Genomic DNA, 16,752 nt, shown 5'->3' on the forward strand with positions numbered 1-16,752 from the left:
CTTTTCAAAGTAGTGATTTTGTTTTTTTTCGGATAAATACCCAAAAGTGGAATTACTGGGTCTTTCATCGTCTGTTATAACCTTTGTTTGAAGTCTATTTTGTCTGTCATAAGCATTGCTACTCCAGCTTTTTGTTGGTTTGTTTGCTTCCATTTTCATGAACTATCTTTTCCTATCCCTTTATTTTCAGTCTGTGTTTTTTTGATCTGAAGTGAGTCTCTTGTAGGCAGCATATGTAAGAGTCTTGTTTTCTTATCAATTTAGCCACCTTATGTCTTTTGACTGGAGCACTTAATTCGTTTATATTTAAAGCGATTGTTGATAGGGCTCCTGGTCAAGATGGTGGAGTAGGTAAATGCAGTGCTTGCCTCCTCGAACAACCAAATAAAATTATAGCCAAACTACAGAATAGTCATCATTGGGAGTTGCCTGAAGTCCAGCTGAACAGAAGTCCTGCAACTGGGGACACACAAAGGGGCGGCCTTGAGACTAGTGGTGGTGGTGGTGGTGAGGGTAGAGACATAAAATGGGTGGGTCCCAGACCCGCATGTGGCGGTTGAGGATCAGGAGAAATATTTTGGTTGTGGAGGTCCCCCAGGAAGAGCGAGCCTCACACAGGATTCTGCAGCCCAGGGTTCCAGTGCCAGAAAGAGAAGTCTCCACTACTTCTGGTTGTGGAAACCAGTGGAGATTGTGACTGAGTAAGGCAAAGGGCCTCTGGAGGCACAGACATTACTTTTAAGGGGTCCGCATGCAGACTTACTTACTGATGAACTCTCTCTGAGCTCCAGCACTGTGGCAGTAGCCTGAAAGGCTCCGGGGACATATGGGAGAACTGAGTTGGCTTCGGGGGGAAGTCTGGAGGGATAACTTTCTCCCAGACAGAAATGCTGGCAGAGTGCACTGTTTCTTTGCTGAACCTCCCCACTCCCCAGCGTGCAGACCCAGGTGGCTGCCATATCTGAATGTCCATCAACGAATATTTTGTGCCAATCCCTTGTGTCCTGCAAAGTTTCTTCCTCCCCTCTTTAATTCCCGCCCCCCACTTCCATCCCTGCCTTTTCCCCTTAAGAACTGGATCTCTGAAGGTGGGGCATCTCCTCCCACATGCTCGCAGTGTGCACTCAGAGCTTGGCGCCCCCGGGGCCTGACTCGTCTGGGTCTTGGCACCTCTGGAGCCTGGCACAGCTGGGTTATGGTGTGTGGTTCCACCTGGGCCGTGAACACAGGACCTTCTGTGTGTAAAACTAATGTGCTAACCACTACACTATGGAGTTACCTGCAAAGTGACAGTCTTATGGGAGGTCCCTTGTAGGTAACTGACTGCTTTTCTCTGGCTGCTTTTGAGTCTTTTGTCTTTAACCTTTGGCATTTTAATTATGATGTGCCTTGTTGTGGCCCTCTTTGGGGTCATCTTATTTAGGACCCTCTGCTCTTTCTGAGCTTGTATGTCTCTTTTTTCTCCAAGTTAGGGAAGTTTTCCATCATTATTTCTTAAAATAGGCTTTCGATTCCTTGCTCTCTCTCTCTCTGCCATCTGGTACCCAAGTGATATAAATGTTATTATGCTTGATGTTGTCTCCAGGTCCTCTTAAACTAATCTCATTTTTTAAAAAAATTTTTTTCTTATTGCGGTTCCGATTGGGTGTTTTCTGCTAACTTATCTTCTAATGGCTGATTCAATTTTCTGCTTTATCTAATCTACTATTGATTCCCTCTAATGTATTCTTCATTTCAGCTATTGTATTCTTCATTTCTGACTGGTTTTTCTTCATGTTTCCTATCTCCATTTTTGTTTCCTATCTCTTTGTTAAAGTTCTCACTGAGATCTTTGAGCATCCTTATAACCAGTGTTTTGAACTCTGCATCTGGTAGGTAGCTTGTCTTCATTTTCTTTCTTTCTTTATTTTTTTTCTGGAGCTTTGTTCTGTTCTTTCATTTGGGACATGTTTCTTTGTCTTCTTATTTTTTCCTGTGTTTGTTTCTTTGTATTAAGTAGAGCTGCTACGTCTCCTGGTCTTAGTAGAGTGGTCTTATGTAGTAGGTGTCCTGTGAGGCCCAGTGGTGCAGTTTCCCTGGTCACCTGAGCTGGGTGCCCCAGGTGTGTCCCTTGTATGGGTTACATGTACCCTCCTATTGTACTTGAGCCTTGATTGCTGCTGGCACATCAGTGGGAGGGATTGATTCTCAGGCTGATTGGTTGTAAGAACTGGCTGTGACTATAGTGGGGGAGCTGTACAGGCATTGACTGCATAGAGTAGGATTTACGTTAGTGGGACTCTGGTACCTGGCCAGCCTTTGGGTATGTCATGTGTGGTTGTGGTTGGGTGTTGCTCTGGTGTGATCTGAAGCTGGCCATCAATTGTGTTGGTTCTGGGGCCTCTTAGGAAGGGCTCTTTTGTAGGCCAAGTTGAGCTGCTCCCTGTGCCTTGCCTGGGGACACTTGATATGAGCTATGAAGTAATCTTCAGATAGTTGCCGCTTGTGCCTAGGCTTGCAGGTGCCTTGGCGAGGATAAGCTATGAACTAAGGCTGGCTGCCACTAGTGTTGGTCTTGGGGCTGCTTAGAAAGAGGTACGGGGCATGCCAAGGCCAGCTGCTGCTTTTTTGGGGTTTGTGAACCTTTGAGAGATTTTAGGAAAGTCTAAAGCATGAGCCAAGACAGGCTGTTTTTATGGAAGAGCCACTGGAAATTGGCTTGAGTGGGCCCAAAAGTTTGGTAGGGCAGGGTCTCAGGGAACCACCAGGGCAAGGCGAACAGTTTTAGGCAGGTTGATGGAGACTCAGATATGGTGCTCGCCTTCACCAGTGTGTGCATGCTGGGTACAGGGAAGGCTCAACAAAGGAACAGTGGTTTATACCAGCACTTCTGTCTGAGAGAAAGTTGCTTCTCCAGCTCTCGCCTTGAAGCTGGACAATTTTGTTTCTCCCTGTATGTTCTTGGCACCTTTTGAGTTGCTGTCCTAGCTTTGGAACTTAGAGTGGTGAGTCCATCAGTGAGTAAGTCCATGTATGGGCCCTTTAAGGGGAGTGCCTGGGACTGTAGCTGCCCTCTGTCTCACTCAGCCACAATCTCTGCTGGCTTTCACAGCCAGAAGTTATGGGGACTTCTCTTGCTGGCACTGGAACCTTAGGCTGAGGAGCCTGATGTGGGGCTGAGATCCCTCACTTCTCAGGGGTGACCTCCACAGCTGATATATGCCTCCTGATTTTTAACCACCACACGTGGATGTGAAATCAGCTTGTTCTGTTTCTCCACCCTGCTACCAGTCTCCCTGAGGTTTCTTCTATATCCTTAGTTATAGGTCTTCTGTTCAGCTAGACTTCAGGTAGTTCTCAATGACAGTGTTCTATAGTTTAGTTGTGATTTTGAGGTGGTCGTGGGAGGAAGAGAGCACAGTGTTTACCTCCTTCACCATCTTGACTGGAAGCCAAGTGTGCACATAGTAAATGTTTGAATTAATATCTACTAGATCGGGAACCCTGATGATGGGCCCATGTGCTCTGAGAGCTGTCATAGCAACCAGGTTGTGAGTTGCACAGAGAGGAGCTAAGACCTGTCCCTAGAGTGAATACACAATGGTTTCCACTCCTTCTTCCCAGGCTTTTCAGGATATAGAAGGAAAAAAAAATGTGTGTGTGTGTATTTGTAATTAGCTTACAAAAAAGTAGAGCCTACTTTTAGTGCTAACTTGTACTCATAACTCTTCCTCTGGGAAGCCTTTTAGCCTGGCAAAGAGCCCTACATATATATATATTTCTATAACACTTTATTGAGGTAAAATTTACATTGGATGAAATTTACCCATTTTAAGTGTATAGTTGATGAATTTTGAGCAATGTATACACTCATGTAAGCACTCCAAAAAGTTACCCTGTGCCTCGGCTACTTCCCTTAAAAAAAAACCTGGGGTAAAATACACGGAACATAAAATTTACCACTTCTAAGTGTACCGTTTGGCGGCATTAAAAGTACACTCGCATTATTGTGCCACCATCACCACCACCAATCTCCAGAATTCTTTTCATCTTGCAAAACTGAAACTCTGTACCCATTAAATAATAACTCCCTATTTCCTCATGCCTGTAGTCCCTGGCAACCACCATTATACTTTGTCTCTATGAATTTGACTTTTGTCGTTTTTAAAAAATTATTATTATTGTGGTAAAAGAAAACATAAAATTTACCATCCTAACCATTTTTAAGTGTACAGTAGTGTTAAACAATAGCTTCTTTTCTTAAAGTACATTTAGGTTTAGCTCTGAGTGCAGAAAACTCTAAATAACAGTAGCTCAAACACAGTATTTCATAGCTGCTCTGACAGCTCTACCATCACTAGGAATCCAGGCTGCTATCTTGTGCTTTGTCATTTATAACATAATGCTTCTTATTTCATAGTCCAAGATGGCTACTCTAATTCCAGCCATCAACTCCACATTCTAGCCAGCATGAAGGTGAAAGGGAGAAAAAGGCATGCATTCTCCCTTTAAGAGCACTGTAGAAATTAAACACGGCATTTTGGGCTTATGTCTCATTGGACAGAACTTATTACATAGGCTTATCTTGCTGCAAGGGAGCTGCCTTTTACACCAGGTGTCCACTTCCATACTGTCACCTGCCCCCAGGTCTTCCCTCTTCCAGGCAGTCTTCACAGGACATGATCCTCCCTTAGGGGTGGGTGGACATTTGGGGCTGAGAGCTCTGGGCAGGAAGGCAATCCTACCTTTGTCCTGAAGTTACGACTGGGTTAAGCAGAAAAGAGCTGACGACTCTCACACTTTGCCAGTACTCTGAAGGACTCCAGCCCTAAGATTTCCTCAACAATAGATGAGAAAGTGATTTATTCTTAATTTGGGATTTGTTTCTTTCACATGTAAAGACAAATATGCCCTTTACAACATGAAAACTGCAAACACAGAGAAGTAAATGTCGTGTTGAAGAGGCTGGAGGATGCATGTCGCAGGTCCCCCAGACACATGGCAAGTTTACTGGTTGGCTGGTGAGAGCCCCGGGGTCTCCTCATGGTGATCCCCTATTCTTCCTGAGGGAGTCCCTTGAAGTCTGTGAGACACTGTGCCCCCTACAGGTATTCCTGTCTTGGTAGACAATCCTATCAAAAATGGGGGTATGGAGAGGGGCTTCTGTTGCTATTGAATAAGAATTCCATGCCCTAATGTGGGGACTGAGATGGCTGAGAGGACATGGGAGAGGGGTGAGGAGAAGCGGGGAGTAGATTGGTAAGTTGGGGTCTGGGGCATGTGCGTGGGAACCAGAGGGCTGGCCCTAGCCCTCTTTATAATTAGTCCAGTCACTGCAGACATCCCACAGCCTTCATAAGACCTCCCAACGTGCCCAGAGAGGAACTGGTAGCAGTTGTGCCTGCCTCTGAAAGCCCGCAGCAGTCCAAACCCACAGCATGGTCTTTCTGATTTGGCTTATGTTGTGAGGCCTGATGGATCTGACTAAGTCATAGGGCCCCTTCTCAGTCCCAGGCCTGTTCCCTTCTCCTGTCTTCTGGTCCTCTGATGGCCTCTGTGGCTTCTTAAGTTAACCCTACCCACTGCAAGTAGGGTTATTACCTCTGGGACTCTCCTAAGCATGGCTGCAGAGAGCAATACTGTCTCCCCAGGATCCTAGTAGAATATGGCCACTCAACTCTTCAGGTAAACAGTGCCAGGGTATGACAAAGACCACATATGAGGCATTGTACAAGTACCAGGGTCTCATGGTATTCTCATACTTAGCTTCCCAATTCCTTCCAGAAAAAACTTCCAGCTTTATCTCTTACTACTCTAAGGGTGACACTTGAACTCCCTGCCCCCAGTCTTTTCTCATTTTCTTGGCACAGTGCTGGAGGCTCAAAGCAAGGCAGAACAAGAGGGGCCTGTGTCCATTGGACATCCTTACTTCTGGAGACTCCATGCTAGCTGCAACATGTTGGATGACTGTCAACCAATATGAGGATGGGTGGGCATCATGGTGGGTGACACAGGCAGCTGTCTCCTCCTGTGGACTTCTCTTGCCCTCTTTGGGCATGGTCACTACAGGGGCCACTACAGGGGCCACACTACAGGAGCATTGCTGGGAGCTGTCAGGAGGGTTGGAAGCTGGTGGCATGAATTTAGATACTGGGCCTTTAAGCAAATGCTCAGAAAAAATCTTCTTATCCAGTGCTAAATACCAAATGAGTCAGCCTCTGGGTAGTTGCCATTCCCCTGCCCACTGCAAAATTTCCTGGTAAAGCAGAGAAGGATGTCTGGGGGCTGCCTCACTCTGCTGGCAGCTGGAACCTGGAACCACCTTGTGATCCTGTTCCAGCCCCCAATGCCACGATGAGCCCTGATGCTCATCAGTCTACTAATTGCCTTTTAGGGGAGGGAGACAGAGATGGGCCTCAGTGCATCTCCCCACCCCTAGACCTTTATTTGACCATATTGGATTTAAGAAGAGATGTTGTCCTTACACTTTGATGATGCTGGTCGCTCCCACTGTGCCCCTTCCTTGCTTCCCCTCCCTGCCCCAGCACTTGCCCTCTCCACAGCAGACGTCAACTTAAGGAGACATTTTTGAGAACAACCAAATCTGAGAAGAAGCGGACCCTACACCTTAGTGATTGTTAACATATTCTGGAGCCAGGGCTATGTGGCTTGGCCCACACATTGGCAGATGAGTCTGTCATTTCTACCAGGTGAGTCAGCAGAGATGGAACATTCATTTATTTGGCAAATGTGTCATGTTAAAGTCATTCTGAGAAGCCCAGCATGCAGTGGTCCACCCTGGTAGCAGGGAGAAGGGCCGATAAAGGCAAAGAGGAAGAGGTGGCAGGCTGGACTTCCTGGATGCATGGAAGAGGGCATGCCTGGGGACAGACAGAGGGGCAAAGCAGAGTCAGGACAGTTTCCAGAGACTTGGTTTTATTGTGCAGTTTTGTTTTTTTAATCTCAATGAGATGCCATAAGCTATGTGGGCAGAGCCGCTGGGTGGGAAGCTGGGCGTTGGGAAAAGCCATCTCTCAAGGTGTGTCCTCTCTTGGGTCTCACTCCATGGCCTGCCTCAGGTCCTTCAGAGGTCCCTGAAAAGGCAGGCCTGTAGGGCAGGGGGCCATCTGAGGATCAAGCACCAGTCAGCTAGGGCGGTACTGACTGGGAGGGAAGGAAGATCCTCCTGGGGAAACACTTGAGCCAAACTGCACAGCTCTGGGGCTCCCTCTGACCTCCCTTGCTGCCTCCAGGTTAGAGTTCCAGAAGCTCTTAGAAGCTTGGGACAGCCAGGGAGGGGACTTGTCCTCCTCTACCACCCTTTCTACTGCTGGTTGAGGCAGTGAGGGACAGTAGGCTCCAATTTTTAGCTTTCTTAGGTAGGGAGGTATGAAGGAGCCTTCCTCTACCCCCTTCTCCAACCCTCTATTAGCACTGTTCCCCAGGCAGAATCCACATTTCCACTGGACCATGCCTCTGGCCCAAGGCCCCTAAGGGACTTCTGCAGTGGTAAGAGGACAGCTTTTTCGCTGTGGCAGAGAACGCTTCTGGGGATGCTCAGTACTCCTCTCATGTGATGGACCACAATTGCTTAGTGGTGCCCTCACATGGAGGGTTTTTGGGTGCCTCCTTGCCTGCTAGGATGCTCACTAGACCCAAACATACCCTACTTCCCTTCTCATCAAGATCTCTCCCAGGCTTCTAGTCCCAGTGGGCAAGGATGACTCCCTCAGCAACTGGTACCCCTTCATCTCACAATGCCTCCCATGCCCTCACTCTCCATCAGGTCCCCAGTATTGGCTTCCCTTTTTCACAAACTCCCAAAGAAAAGGACAGATAAACCCTAAATAAACTAGACAGAAGCAGCTCTGGAACAAAGAGGACAAAAAGCCAGAAGCATGAGGAGAGAATGTGAGGTGGCAGTGGGGGAGTGGGTAGATAATGGCATGCAGCACTGGAATTCCTTATGAGGGGTGGGGTCCCCATTTTCCCCCAAGATGTATAAGGGATTAGGGGAGGGGGCCAGCCGACTCAAGAGAAGTAGGATCTCTGGACCGGGCCTTGTGGCTTCCTGTGTCTTTTGTGGGTCCAACCAGTCACAGGGAGATGAAATCCATAGCTTGCAAGAGGGGCAGGGAGAGCAGGGGCAGCAGCAGCCATGACGTGTTCTGGGTCAGCAGGCTTATACCCTCACACTTGACCAGTTTATCTGTGGAGAGAGAATGGGGTAAAGGGGTAGGAATGAAGACCAAGACTCAGCCACGAGCACTAAGCAAGGGCACATTTCCTTGGGGAAGCTGACGCCATGATATCTTGGCTGGAACCAGGGCTAACCTGGTCTAATAGAACCATTTTTCCCATTTGCGGGTTCCTGAGCCCTTGAACAAACATCATATTAAATCTTTAGTAAGCATCCTCACAAGAAAACTGTGAGTGAGGTAGCTGGCAACAACCCTGTTTTCCAGGTGGGGAGAAGGAGCACTGGGGAAATCAAGTGATTTGCCTGCAGTCATGGTGGAAGCCTCTGCTACACCACTCTGCCTGTCTGACTGTCCCCTTAGCTTTTTCCCCCATTTACACTGAAGGCAGTGATTAATCAGGGCACAGGCAGCAGTTGGGGGAAGGAGAGGGAGGTTATAGGGCCCCTCTCTTCTCTGGCCCAACCAAGGGGACTGCTTGCTGTCCTAGGCAGCCTGTTTCTCCCCAGCCTGCCTCTCCCAGCTAACTTGGACTTGCTGTAGGCTAGCCTCACCTCTGAACACAGAAACAGTCTTGTTGTAGGAGGGAGGGTGCTGGCTAGAGAGGCGAAGTTCGCAGGTGTATACTCCCTCGTCCTTGGTGGTGAAGCTGGATAAGTAGAGGACCTTGATGTTGTACTTGCTGGTGAAGTTGGTCCGGGAGCGGTATGTGTGTTCAGGCACTCCCATAGTGCCAAAAAGCACATGCTTCTTTGAATCACGGGTCAGGCTGAACTCATACTGGATAGGTATGGTGGTAGTATTCTCATGGCGACAGTCCAGACGAAGGCTCTGGTCCACGAGGCAGGCCGTTAGGCTGGTCACCTTCTGCCCACTGGCTACCTGCAAGACTGGCACGAGCAGTGCCTCCTCTGAATTGGGGGAACCTATAGAGCAGGGGGCCTTCCATCCACATTAACAGTAGAGAAGAGCCTGGCCAGGGAGAGCTCAAGGGTCTGTTCTCTGAGTGCCTGTCCCCACCCCAGAGCTCCCTGCTGCAGACCCCAGCCTTCTTCCCTCATCCCCTCTAGTTCTGGATCCCACCAGTGTGTCCCAGGGCAGGAGACCTTGGGGAGTTGATGAAGGTTCCTGGTTCCCATTTGGAGATTACAACTCAGTATGGGGTAGGCTCAGTGAAATGTGTTTCCAAAAACCACATCGGGCAGTCAATCAACTTGGTTGCTCAGCTGACTTAGGGATGAAAAAGAGCCCTCTTTCCCTTAGTCACCTCCACCTTCTGAGGTCATGAGGAGGAAGCTAGCTTCTCTGAAGGAAAGGAAGCCAGAGTGTTTGTAATCCCAGCCCTGCCCCTTGCCCAGTACCTGTTAGTAGGAGAGTGATGCCGATGGCAGGGTTCATGGTGTCAAGAGCTCAGTTCTGGTTCTGAGGGTAGGAACAGGATGAGAATCAGCCTTGAGATGAGGCAGATGTGTCCACACTTACCTGCATATGGCTGTGGCAGACATTCAAGCCATTCTCTATGAAAGTGACACTGCTGCTACTTGTTCTTTTCTCCTCAGGGAAAGCAAGAGGGGGAGGGAGAACATACCCTCGCTTCAAGTAAGTGACTTTAACTTTATCTAATTTCTTTTCCCTTCAGGAAGGTAGGGACTTCCTATTTGTAATTGTAAAGTACACGTAACACAAAATTTATCATCTTAACCATTTTTAAGTGTACAGTTCAATGGTGTTAAGTTCATCTATATTGTTGCATAACCAATCTCTAGAACTCTTTTATCTTGTAATAACGGAACTCTCTACTCATTAAACAAAAACTGCCCATTTGGGGATTTCTTGTTCAGAGGAAAATCCCCAATGTCCAAACAGTTCCTGGCACATAACAAATGCTCAAAAGATATTGAATGAATGAATGAATCTGAGCTTTAGAAACCAACAGAGCTGTGATGTCATTAAGAAAACATGACGAACATCTGGCACTCTGCTCCATAGTAAATGGTCCACAAACTAATTTCCATCCTCTTAGTGACTGTGGTTAGTGATGATGTTGGGTGTGTGTGGCTAAGGTGCTCTGAGATAGGACAGGCTACGGGAGTGTGAGGGAAAGTGAACATATTCTTACTGAATATGTTGTCTGATTGCATGGAAACCAAGATGTTTCCAAATGTCCAGCTCTGTGGACAGGATTCCTGGGCCTGCAGTTTTCCAGTCTGGCTTCAGTAGCCTTGCTGCCTGGGCTCTCAGCCCTGTCTTTATTTTGCAGCCTAGACTGGACCAACCTCCTGGCGAGGTTACTAGGAGCAGGTACCCTACCCTGTCTACAGCCTACAGTGGTGCTTGCAGGCTTGCAGCTGTGAGTGTGAGCCCCCGTGCGCATGGTGGGCCGCTGGCTCTGTCCAGGGTCCCCAACGCAGTCCTGCGGCAGAGCGGTCTGGAGTTCCACGGGGACTGTGGCTACAGTTAATACCGTCTCTGACCCATGCTTAGAGGGATCTGGGCTTGCTATTGGAGAAGAAAGAGGGGTCAGTGAAATGTGTTTCTGGCTTTGCTTCTCAGACACTCAATTACAGAGGAGTGGTGCGAGTTTGGGATCTAAAAACGGAAGTGGCTGCTACGACTAGAAAGGGAAAAGGGACTGGGGCTGAAGGGGGATGTAGAGCCAAAGGGAAGGTTAGATAGCGGTAAGAGAGGCACAGCCTGTTTTCATTTCCTATGTGTTGTGCCTTCGCAGACCAGAACCCAGAGAAGCTCTGCACTCCCTCCCTCTTCAGCCCCTGTTCTACTAGCCCCACCCTTATTCCTTTTCCGTACTGCAATCCTCTCCTTTCCCTGTTGAGGTCCTCCTTCCCCCTCCCTCATCATTTTCCAGTTCTCCCCTCCCCGGTCTGTCCGCCTTCCTCCCAGTCTCCACCCGCAGCACTGCGGTTTCCCATTCTTCAATGCCCCGCACCCAGCTCACCAGCTTGCCATTCTCGGTTCTCCCCCTGCCCCAACTTCAACGCCCCTCCCCCCACCTTTGCAAGCTGGGTCTGGGGGGACGTCTGCGTGGAGAGCGGAACCCAAGGCTGTCCTTGGCTCCCCTTCTCCCGGTTCTCCTCCAGTGCCCCAGCTCCAGGCAACCATCCCCATAGCAGACGAAAGCCCTGGACGCCTTCCTCAAGAGGTGAGGTGCAGCGCGGCCCCTGGCCTGTGACAATTGAGACCCGCTCCGGCCTCTGCCTGGGCAGACCCCTCCCCAAGCACTTCATGGCTCCTTCCCAGGGCGCCCTCAGACCGTTTCTCCAAGACTCGGATTGCGAGGGCTTGCATGCGCACCTGGAACCTCTCCTTGGGTACCTCCGTGGCTCCCGCTCCCACCTGGGCTCCTGTCCTCTGCTGCTGTAGCCTCAAGGCGCGCCGCTGCCTCCAGTTGCTGCACCCTGCCCAGCGCCCGCAGTTTTCACCAGGGGTGGGGGAGGGATAGAGGAGCGGGAGGGCCTGGGGGTGGGGTGAGGGTGGGGACTCGGCCAATCAGAGGCTGAGGGAGAGAGAGAAGGGATAGCAGAAGGAGGAGGCAGTGGCCAGTATTGGTGTGGAAGAGTGGCAGTATGCCGGAGAAGGGGGACCTTACTCTGGCTGATGGGCCTGGCCAGGGAACCCGGGGATTAGGGTGGGGCAGCTCAGGGGCAACCTCCCAGAGCCCTGCAATGATTACCTCCCTTTTAAAGATTTAACCCTTTCTTCTGACCAAGGCTTTCGAATCCTGTGGGAAAACCAAGGAATGAGGAGTGGAGGATGGAGGCCAGCAACAGTCCCTTTGAACAGTGCGCTTGCTTCTTCATTCTCGTTTCAGCTAGAGCTCATCTCCTCTGGAGGCCTCTCACAGTGAGAGGTTTGGGAATTGGAATTTTCCAGGCTTTCTCCAAAGGAAGGCGGTAGGTTCCTGCCGCCTCCCCGCCCCCCCCCCCCCCCCCCCCCCCCGCTTCTTTTACATTGGAGCAGCCCTTTGAAACAAGGCAGGCACTGCTCCCAGTTTTTCCAGGTCCCCAGCCCTGCCCCACCCACCTTCTCTATAGACTCCTCAGCCCTTCAAGGGTTTTCTGCTCTGGAGCACTTGGTCTCAGTTCCTGGGCTGGCACCTCTCAGTGCAGACAGCTAGAAGGTTCTACTTCACGATTTCTTGTACTCCTCCTGCTGCTCCCATCCCCCAAGTCCCTACACTATGTGTGCTCCATCTTCAGACAAGGGAAGGAGTGCTGCTTTTTACCAAGCACTGTGCTAGGCATGCTGCTCACACCCACGTTAACCTCTTTCCCAGACTATCTGCTGGGTTCATCCCATCTCACTCCCATCCCATTTCATGGCTAGTAAATGGGAGAGCTGGTCAGTCTACTTGGGCTGTCGAAATCCCAAGTCTTCGGTGCTGAGCCACTCCACTGCTGTATCCCAGCCCAGTGCGAGGGGAAATTATGGAACTGTGGGACTGGGGAATAGATGGGACCAACTAGAAAGGAGACCAAGCTTTTAATTCCCTGGGGCACATGTCCTAGCTCCATCAACTTGATGTCAACAGTTCTTGTTTTTTTTTTTTTTTTGTTTTTTTTTATAGCTAATACTGATGACTTGTCTCTCCTACCCACAGGTAAGGTGAACTTTTTCGAACAATGGATTTTTTGATTGATGTGCATTCTCATGGCCACTGTGTGAATTCTGGTCAGGATATTCTGTGGGCTGATGCTGCCTTCTTGCAGTCTGCCTGTCCATTCTCATATTTCTTCATAGAAGTCAGCCCTGGCAACTTTGCTGCAGTTTCCATTACTATAATGTTACCATTGGAAGCCAAACGTGGGCTAGCAAGTGCGAGATTGACTTCTCGCTCCCACCCTTGGAGATTAGATGGCTTCCAGCACTTAAGAGTGATGGAACTTGCTAACTTAAGAAGGAGCCTCATGGGTGGTCAAGTCCAGAGGCCATTCGTTCTGGTAAACAACAGAAGCTCTGGGGCACTTTATGAAAAATGCAGTTGCCCTCCTGCCCACCTGGGATCTTCCTAGTCTAGCAGTAGAGCTGCCTGAGTCTGCACTTCTCACAGCTCTCCAGAGTCTGGGGACTGCAGGACACTGGTCTGGTAAGATTGTCCTCTTCACAGATCAGGTAACTGGGCTTCCCATTTTCTGTAGGGTAATGTTCGAGGCCCTGGATGTCCTGGATCCTGGCTGCCATCATCCACCACCACTTCATCTTTCTCATTCATCTTCCCGCATTCCAGACACTCTGGCCTCCTCCCTGTCACTCCATGCAGTGTTTTTATTTTTATTTATTTTTATTTTTTTCCTGGTTAACAGCTTTCTGATTCTAAGTCCAGGGATTGATCTTATTGGAACACAGTTGCTTTAGCTTGGAGCCTAATCCTCCTCCTTTCTCCATCTCCGTCTCTGTCTCTGTCTCTGTATCTTTCTCTCTCTCTGTCTCTCTCTCTCTCATACACACACAGGAACTAGAGAGTTCCCTTTTTTTTTATTTTTGACAGGACATGGGGATACCCAAAGACCCTTTAATTACAGCAGATATCTGGACACTGGCTGGCTGACACCCTGTGCTCTGTTTCCTACTCTCTAGCCCAGACTCAGAGTGTTGCTAGGCAGAAGGCCTAGCTGTGCTATTTTGACAAGATTACGAGAACCTGGCCTACTTTATGGGTCCCCAAGCACTTCAGGAAGGGAGGGGAGTGTGGACTTTAGAGCAGCGGTCCCAACCTTTTTGGCACCAGAGACCAGTGCTTCTACGAGAATCTAATGCCTGATGATCTGAAGTGAAGCTGAAATGGTGATGTTAGTGCTGGGGAGTGGCTGCTAATATATATGAAGCTTTGTTCGCTTGCCTGCTGTTCACCTCAAAAGAGATGTTATAAGAACAAGGGTGGTGAAGGGGAGGAAATTTAAAAACTCCCATTTACTAATGGGATAGAATCAAAATGCTGCAAGCAGGAAGGCTTTAGAAGCATCTACCCAAGGCAAGATTTCCTAACAGACTTTGGCTGCCCTATTGGTCCCATAGATCTTTCTTCTCCCACCATCTCCAGTTGAGACACATGGGATAAAAACTCCTCTAAAAATGCATGTTCCTTTAGGATGACTAAAGAAACACTTTACTCTTCTTATTCACTGATTTTATCAGATTGTCTTTATAGAATCATAGAAGTGGCAGAAACCATCTTATCATTTTAGAGCTGGAAACTGAGGCCCAAGAAAGCTAATGATTTGTTAAAGGCTAGACAAATACTTTGGAGCACAGCTAGGACTAGCCTAGCCAGCTTGCAGATCTCCTGACTTCTTGTACCATGATTTCTGCTGCTCCCAGGGTGGATCTTCACTGGTCCATGGTAAAATAAGAAAAACAAGGACAATGTGGGATACTCTGAACATAGAAATCAAATTCCTACCTTGTCCTGATTGCTTCCTCTTCACTTTGTTGATGAGGGGGGATTCCCATTCTAGGGTTTTCAAGATGGCTGAACAGATGACATTTGACACAAGACAGATGAAATCAACAGTGGTTTATTAGTTACATACACTCACAGCCCAGAGGAAGATACCACATGCCATGCAAGACTACATAGGAGTTGTCCTTGAGAACAGAATGGACAACTATGAGTTGTGGGAGGCAGGCTTTGTAGTATCAAAAGGGCAAGTCTATTTCCCATGGGAGGATATGATGGGCTTGTTTGAATAATTCTGTGGGCTGGCAGGGAACTGAAGCTTGCTACTAAGGGATAAACAGGAACTATGCCTAGTCCCCATTATAAGAAGAGTTGATGAGAAGAACTTTTGGTTAGGCCACTTGAAGCCCTCCCAGTTTTTCAGGTGTTAAGACAGCCCACACTATTGAGTTTTAATTTGGGGCTAATTGAGGACTTATGCCACATACCTCTCTTTCCTTGGGAAGGCCTATACTTTCATTCTAAGGTTATACCTACCTTTCTGCTGTTTGGAAGTGGTGGTAGTAGATGGTATGTGTGTTTTTAATGTCCTTACTAGGCAAAAGAAATTGATAACCTTCTGTGGATCCTCATACTTTTTTGGAAATGTGACTAGTCTATGGAATTAAAAAATCTTGGAACCACTGCTATATGCTCTGTGCCTCCCCTAATCTCTAGCTAATGTCACCCCTGAGGGAGGTCACTCCCTGAAGAACCTCGTGTGTGGTTGTAGAGTATGACAAAAATATAAATGTTATCTCTTAGAATACAGGGTTGAGGGTGAGAGGACAAATCACCAATGGAGATATAATTTTCAGCATTTAAGGACTTTATTCATGGATGTTTAATTAATCAAATAATTAAAAGACATCGTTGTTCTAGGCACAATGTTCTTAGCATAGGTCTAGACCTTGGGGAATGTGAAGATCAATAGAACACAATCTTTGCCTTCAGAGGCTTGTCCAATGGGTGAGACAGAAATGGTATATAGATAATTAGAAAACAACAGGGTTGTCTACAGCCATGCCACCCTGAACATGTCAGATCTCGATCTCGTCTGATCTCAGAAACTAAGCAAGGTTGGGCCTGGTTAGTACTTGGATGGGAGACCACCTAGAAAGACCAGATGTTGTAGGAGTAAACTGCCTCCCCACCAAAAAAAAAAAAAAATGACAGGATAAGAGCAGAGGTAAAGATGTGAATAGAGCATTGTGGGAGTCCAAAGGAGGCACAATTGATGGCCCAGTCTGTCAGGACTTGGAGGAAGTGAAGCATGAACTGAGTCTTTAAAGATGAATAGGAGTTGGCCAGGTATGGTAGATTGTTACATTAATGGCCTCCAACGAATCCTGATATCTGTGCCCTTTGTGTGACTGCCCTTCCATACTGATTCTGGGCTTGGCCATGTGCCTTGCTTTTGCCAGTGGGCTATCAATCAGCAAATGTGATGGAAGCAGAAGCTTGGTAAGTGTTTGTACTTCAGGACTTGCCTTCTTGGAATTCAGTTGCCATTGTGAGGAAGTTTGAGCTAGCCACATGGAAAACTGAGGAGCCTCAGTTTAGATCAACCACTATTTGAGATTAACTAGTCCCAAGTTCACCTGCCAGATGGTCACAAAAGCATGTGTAGTCCCAACTAATGTAACAGAGCAGAAATGAGCCATTCCAGATAAGCTTACTATGATGATTCTAAAACCTGGATGCAAATTCTTTGATATTTCATCAAAAAGTGAAGTCCGTGTCCCTTCTTGAATCTCAATGGGCTTATGACTGCTTTATCCAATAGAGTACTGCAGAACCGATGCTAAAAAGACTTGGCCTTAAAAGCCATATAGCTTTGACTTTATTTGCTGGAACACTCACTCTTAGAGCCATCACTTAAGATATCTGACTACCCTGAAGTCTCTATGCTATAAGAAAGCCCTTAGTCATAGGGAGAGGCATTGTGTAGGCACTTTGTGCAGTCCCAGGTGAACTTAGTTTTCAGAGTCGTTTCAGCCCAGTCTTCAGATATGTAAATAAAGAAGAGTTCAGATAATCTAAGTCCCAAGCTGTTTGTGTTGTCCCTCTAGCCTTTCGAATTTTCAAGCTGGCCCCAGATATTGTGGGACAGAGACAAGT

General features: G+C 48.0%; 1 protein-coding gene and 1 pseudogene across 2 annotated transcripts; one reads left to right on the plus strand and one right to left on the minus strand.

The window, feature by feature from the left end:
* Positions 1 to 6,694: 6,694 nt before the first annotated feature.
* Positions 6,695 to 11,638, minus strand: THY1 (Thy-1 cell surface antigen). 2 transcript variants are annotated; one of them, XM_016139403.2, is made up of 4 exons: positions 11,532 to 11,638; positions 9,539 to 9,599; positions 8,732 to 9,067; positions 6,695 to 8,188 (listed from the first exon to the last, which is right to left on the minus strand). In XM_016139403.2, the coding sequence occupies exons 2-4, from the start codon at positions 9,573 to 9,575 to the stop codon at positions 8,076 to 8,078; spliced, it is 486 nt and encodes a 161-aa protein (XP_015994889.1). In that variant the 5' UTR covers positions 9,576 to 9,599; positions 11,532 to 11,638; the 3' UTR covers positions 6,695 to 8,075. The 2 variants fall into 2 exon arrangements, with proteins under 2 accessions (XP_015994889.1, XP_015994890.1); XM_016139404.2 differs by having other exon boundaries at positions 11,490 to 11,617.
* A 4,006-nt stretch (positions 11,639 to 15,644) lies between these two features.
* LOC118603132 lies at positions 15,645 to 15,769 on the plus strand (annotated as a pseudogene).
* Positions 15,770 to 16,752: the final 983 nt, after the last annotated feature.

This window comes from Rousettus aegyptiacus, unplaced genomic scaffold (assembly GCF_014176215.1).
Source record: "Rousettus aegyptiacus isolate mRouAeg1 unplaced genomic scaffold, mRouAeg1.p scaffold_m13_p_5, whole genome shotgun sequence".
NCBI lineage: Eukaryota > Metazoa > Chordata > Mammalia > Chiroptera > Pteropodidae > Rousettus > Rousettus aegyptiacus.

Coding starts and splice junctions, on each gene's coding strand:
- THY1 (XM_016139403.2), bottom strand. CDS start 9,575: ATGAACCCTGCCATCGGCATCACTCTCCTACTAACAG. Junction 9,068..9,538: donor CATCACTCTCCTACTAACAG/GTACTGGGCAAG, acceptor TGCTCGTGCCAG/TCTTGCAGGTAGCCAGTGGG. Junction 8,189..8,731: donor GACTGTTTCTGTGTTCAGAG/GTGAGGCTAGCC, acceptor CTCTCTCCACAG/ATAAACTGGTCAAGTGTGAG.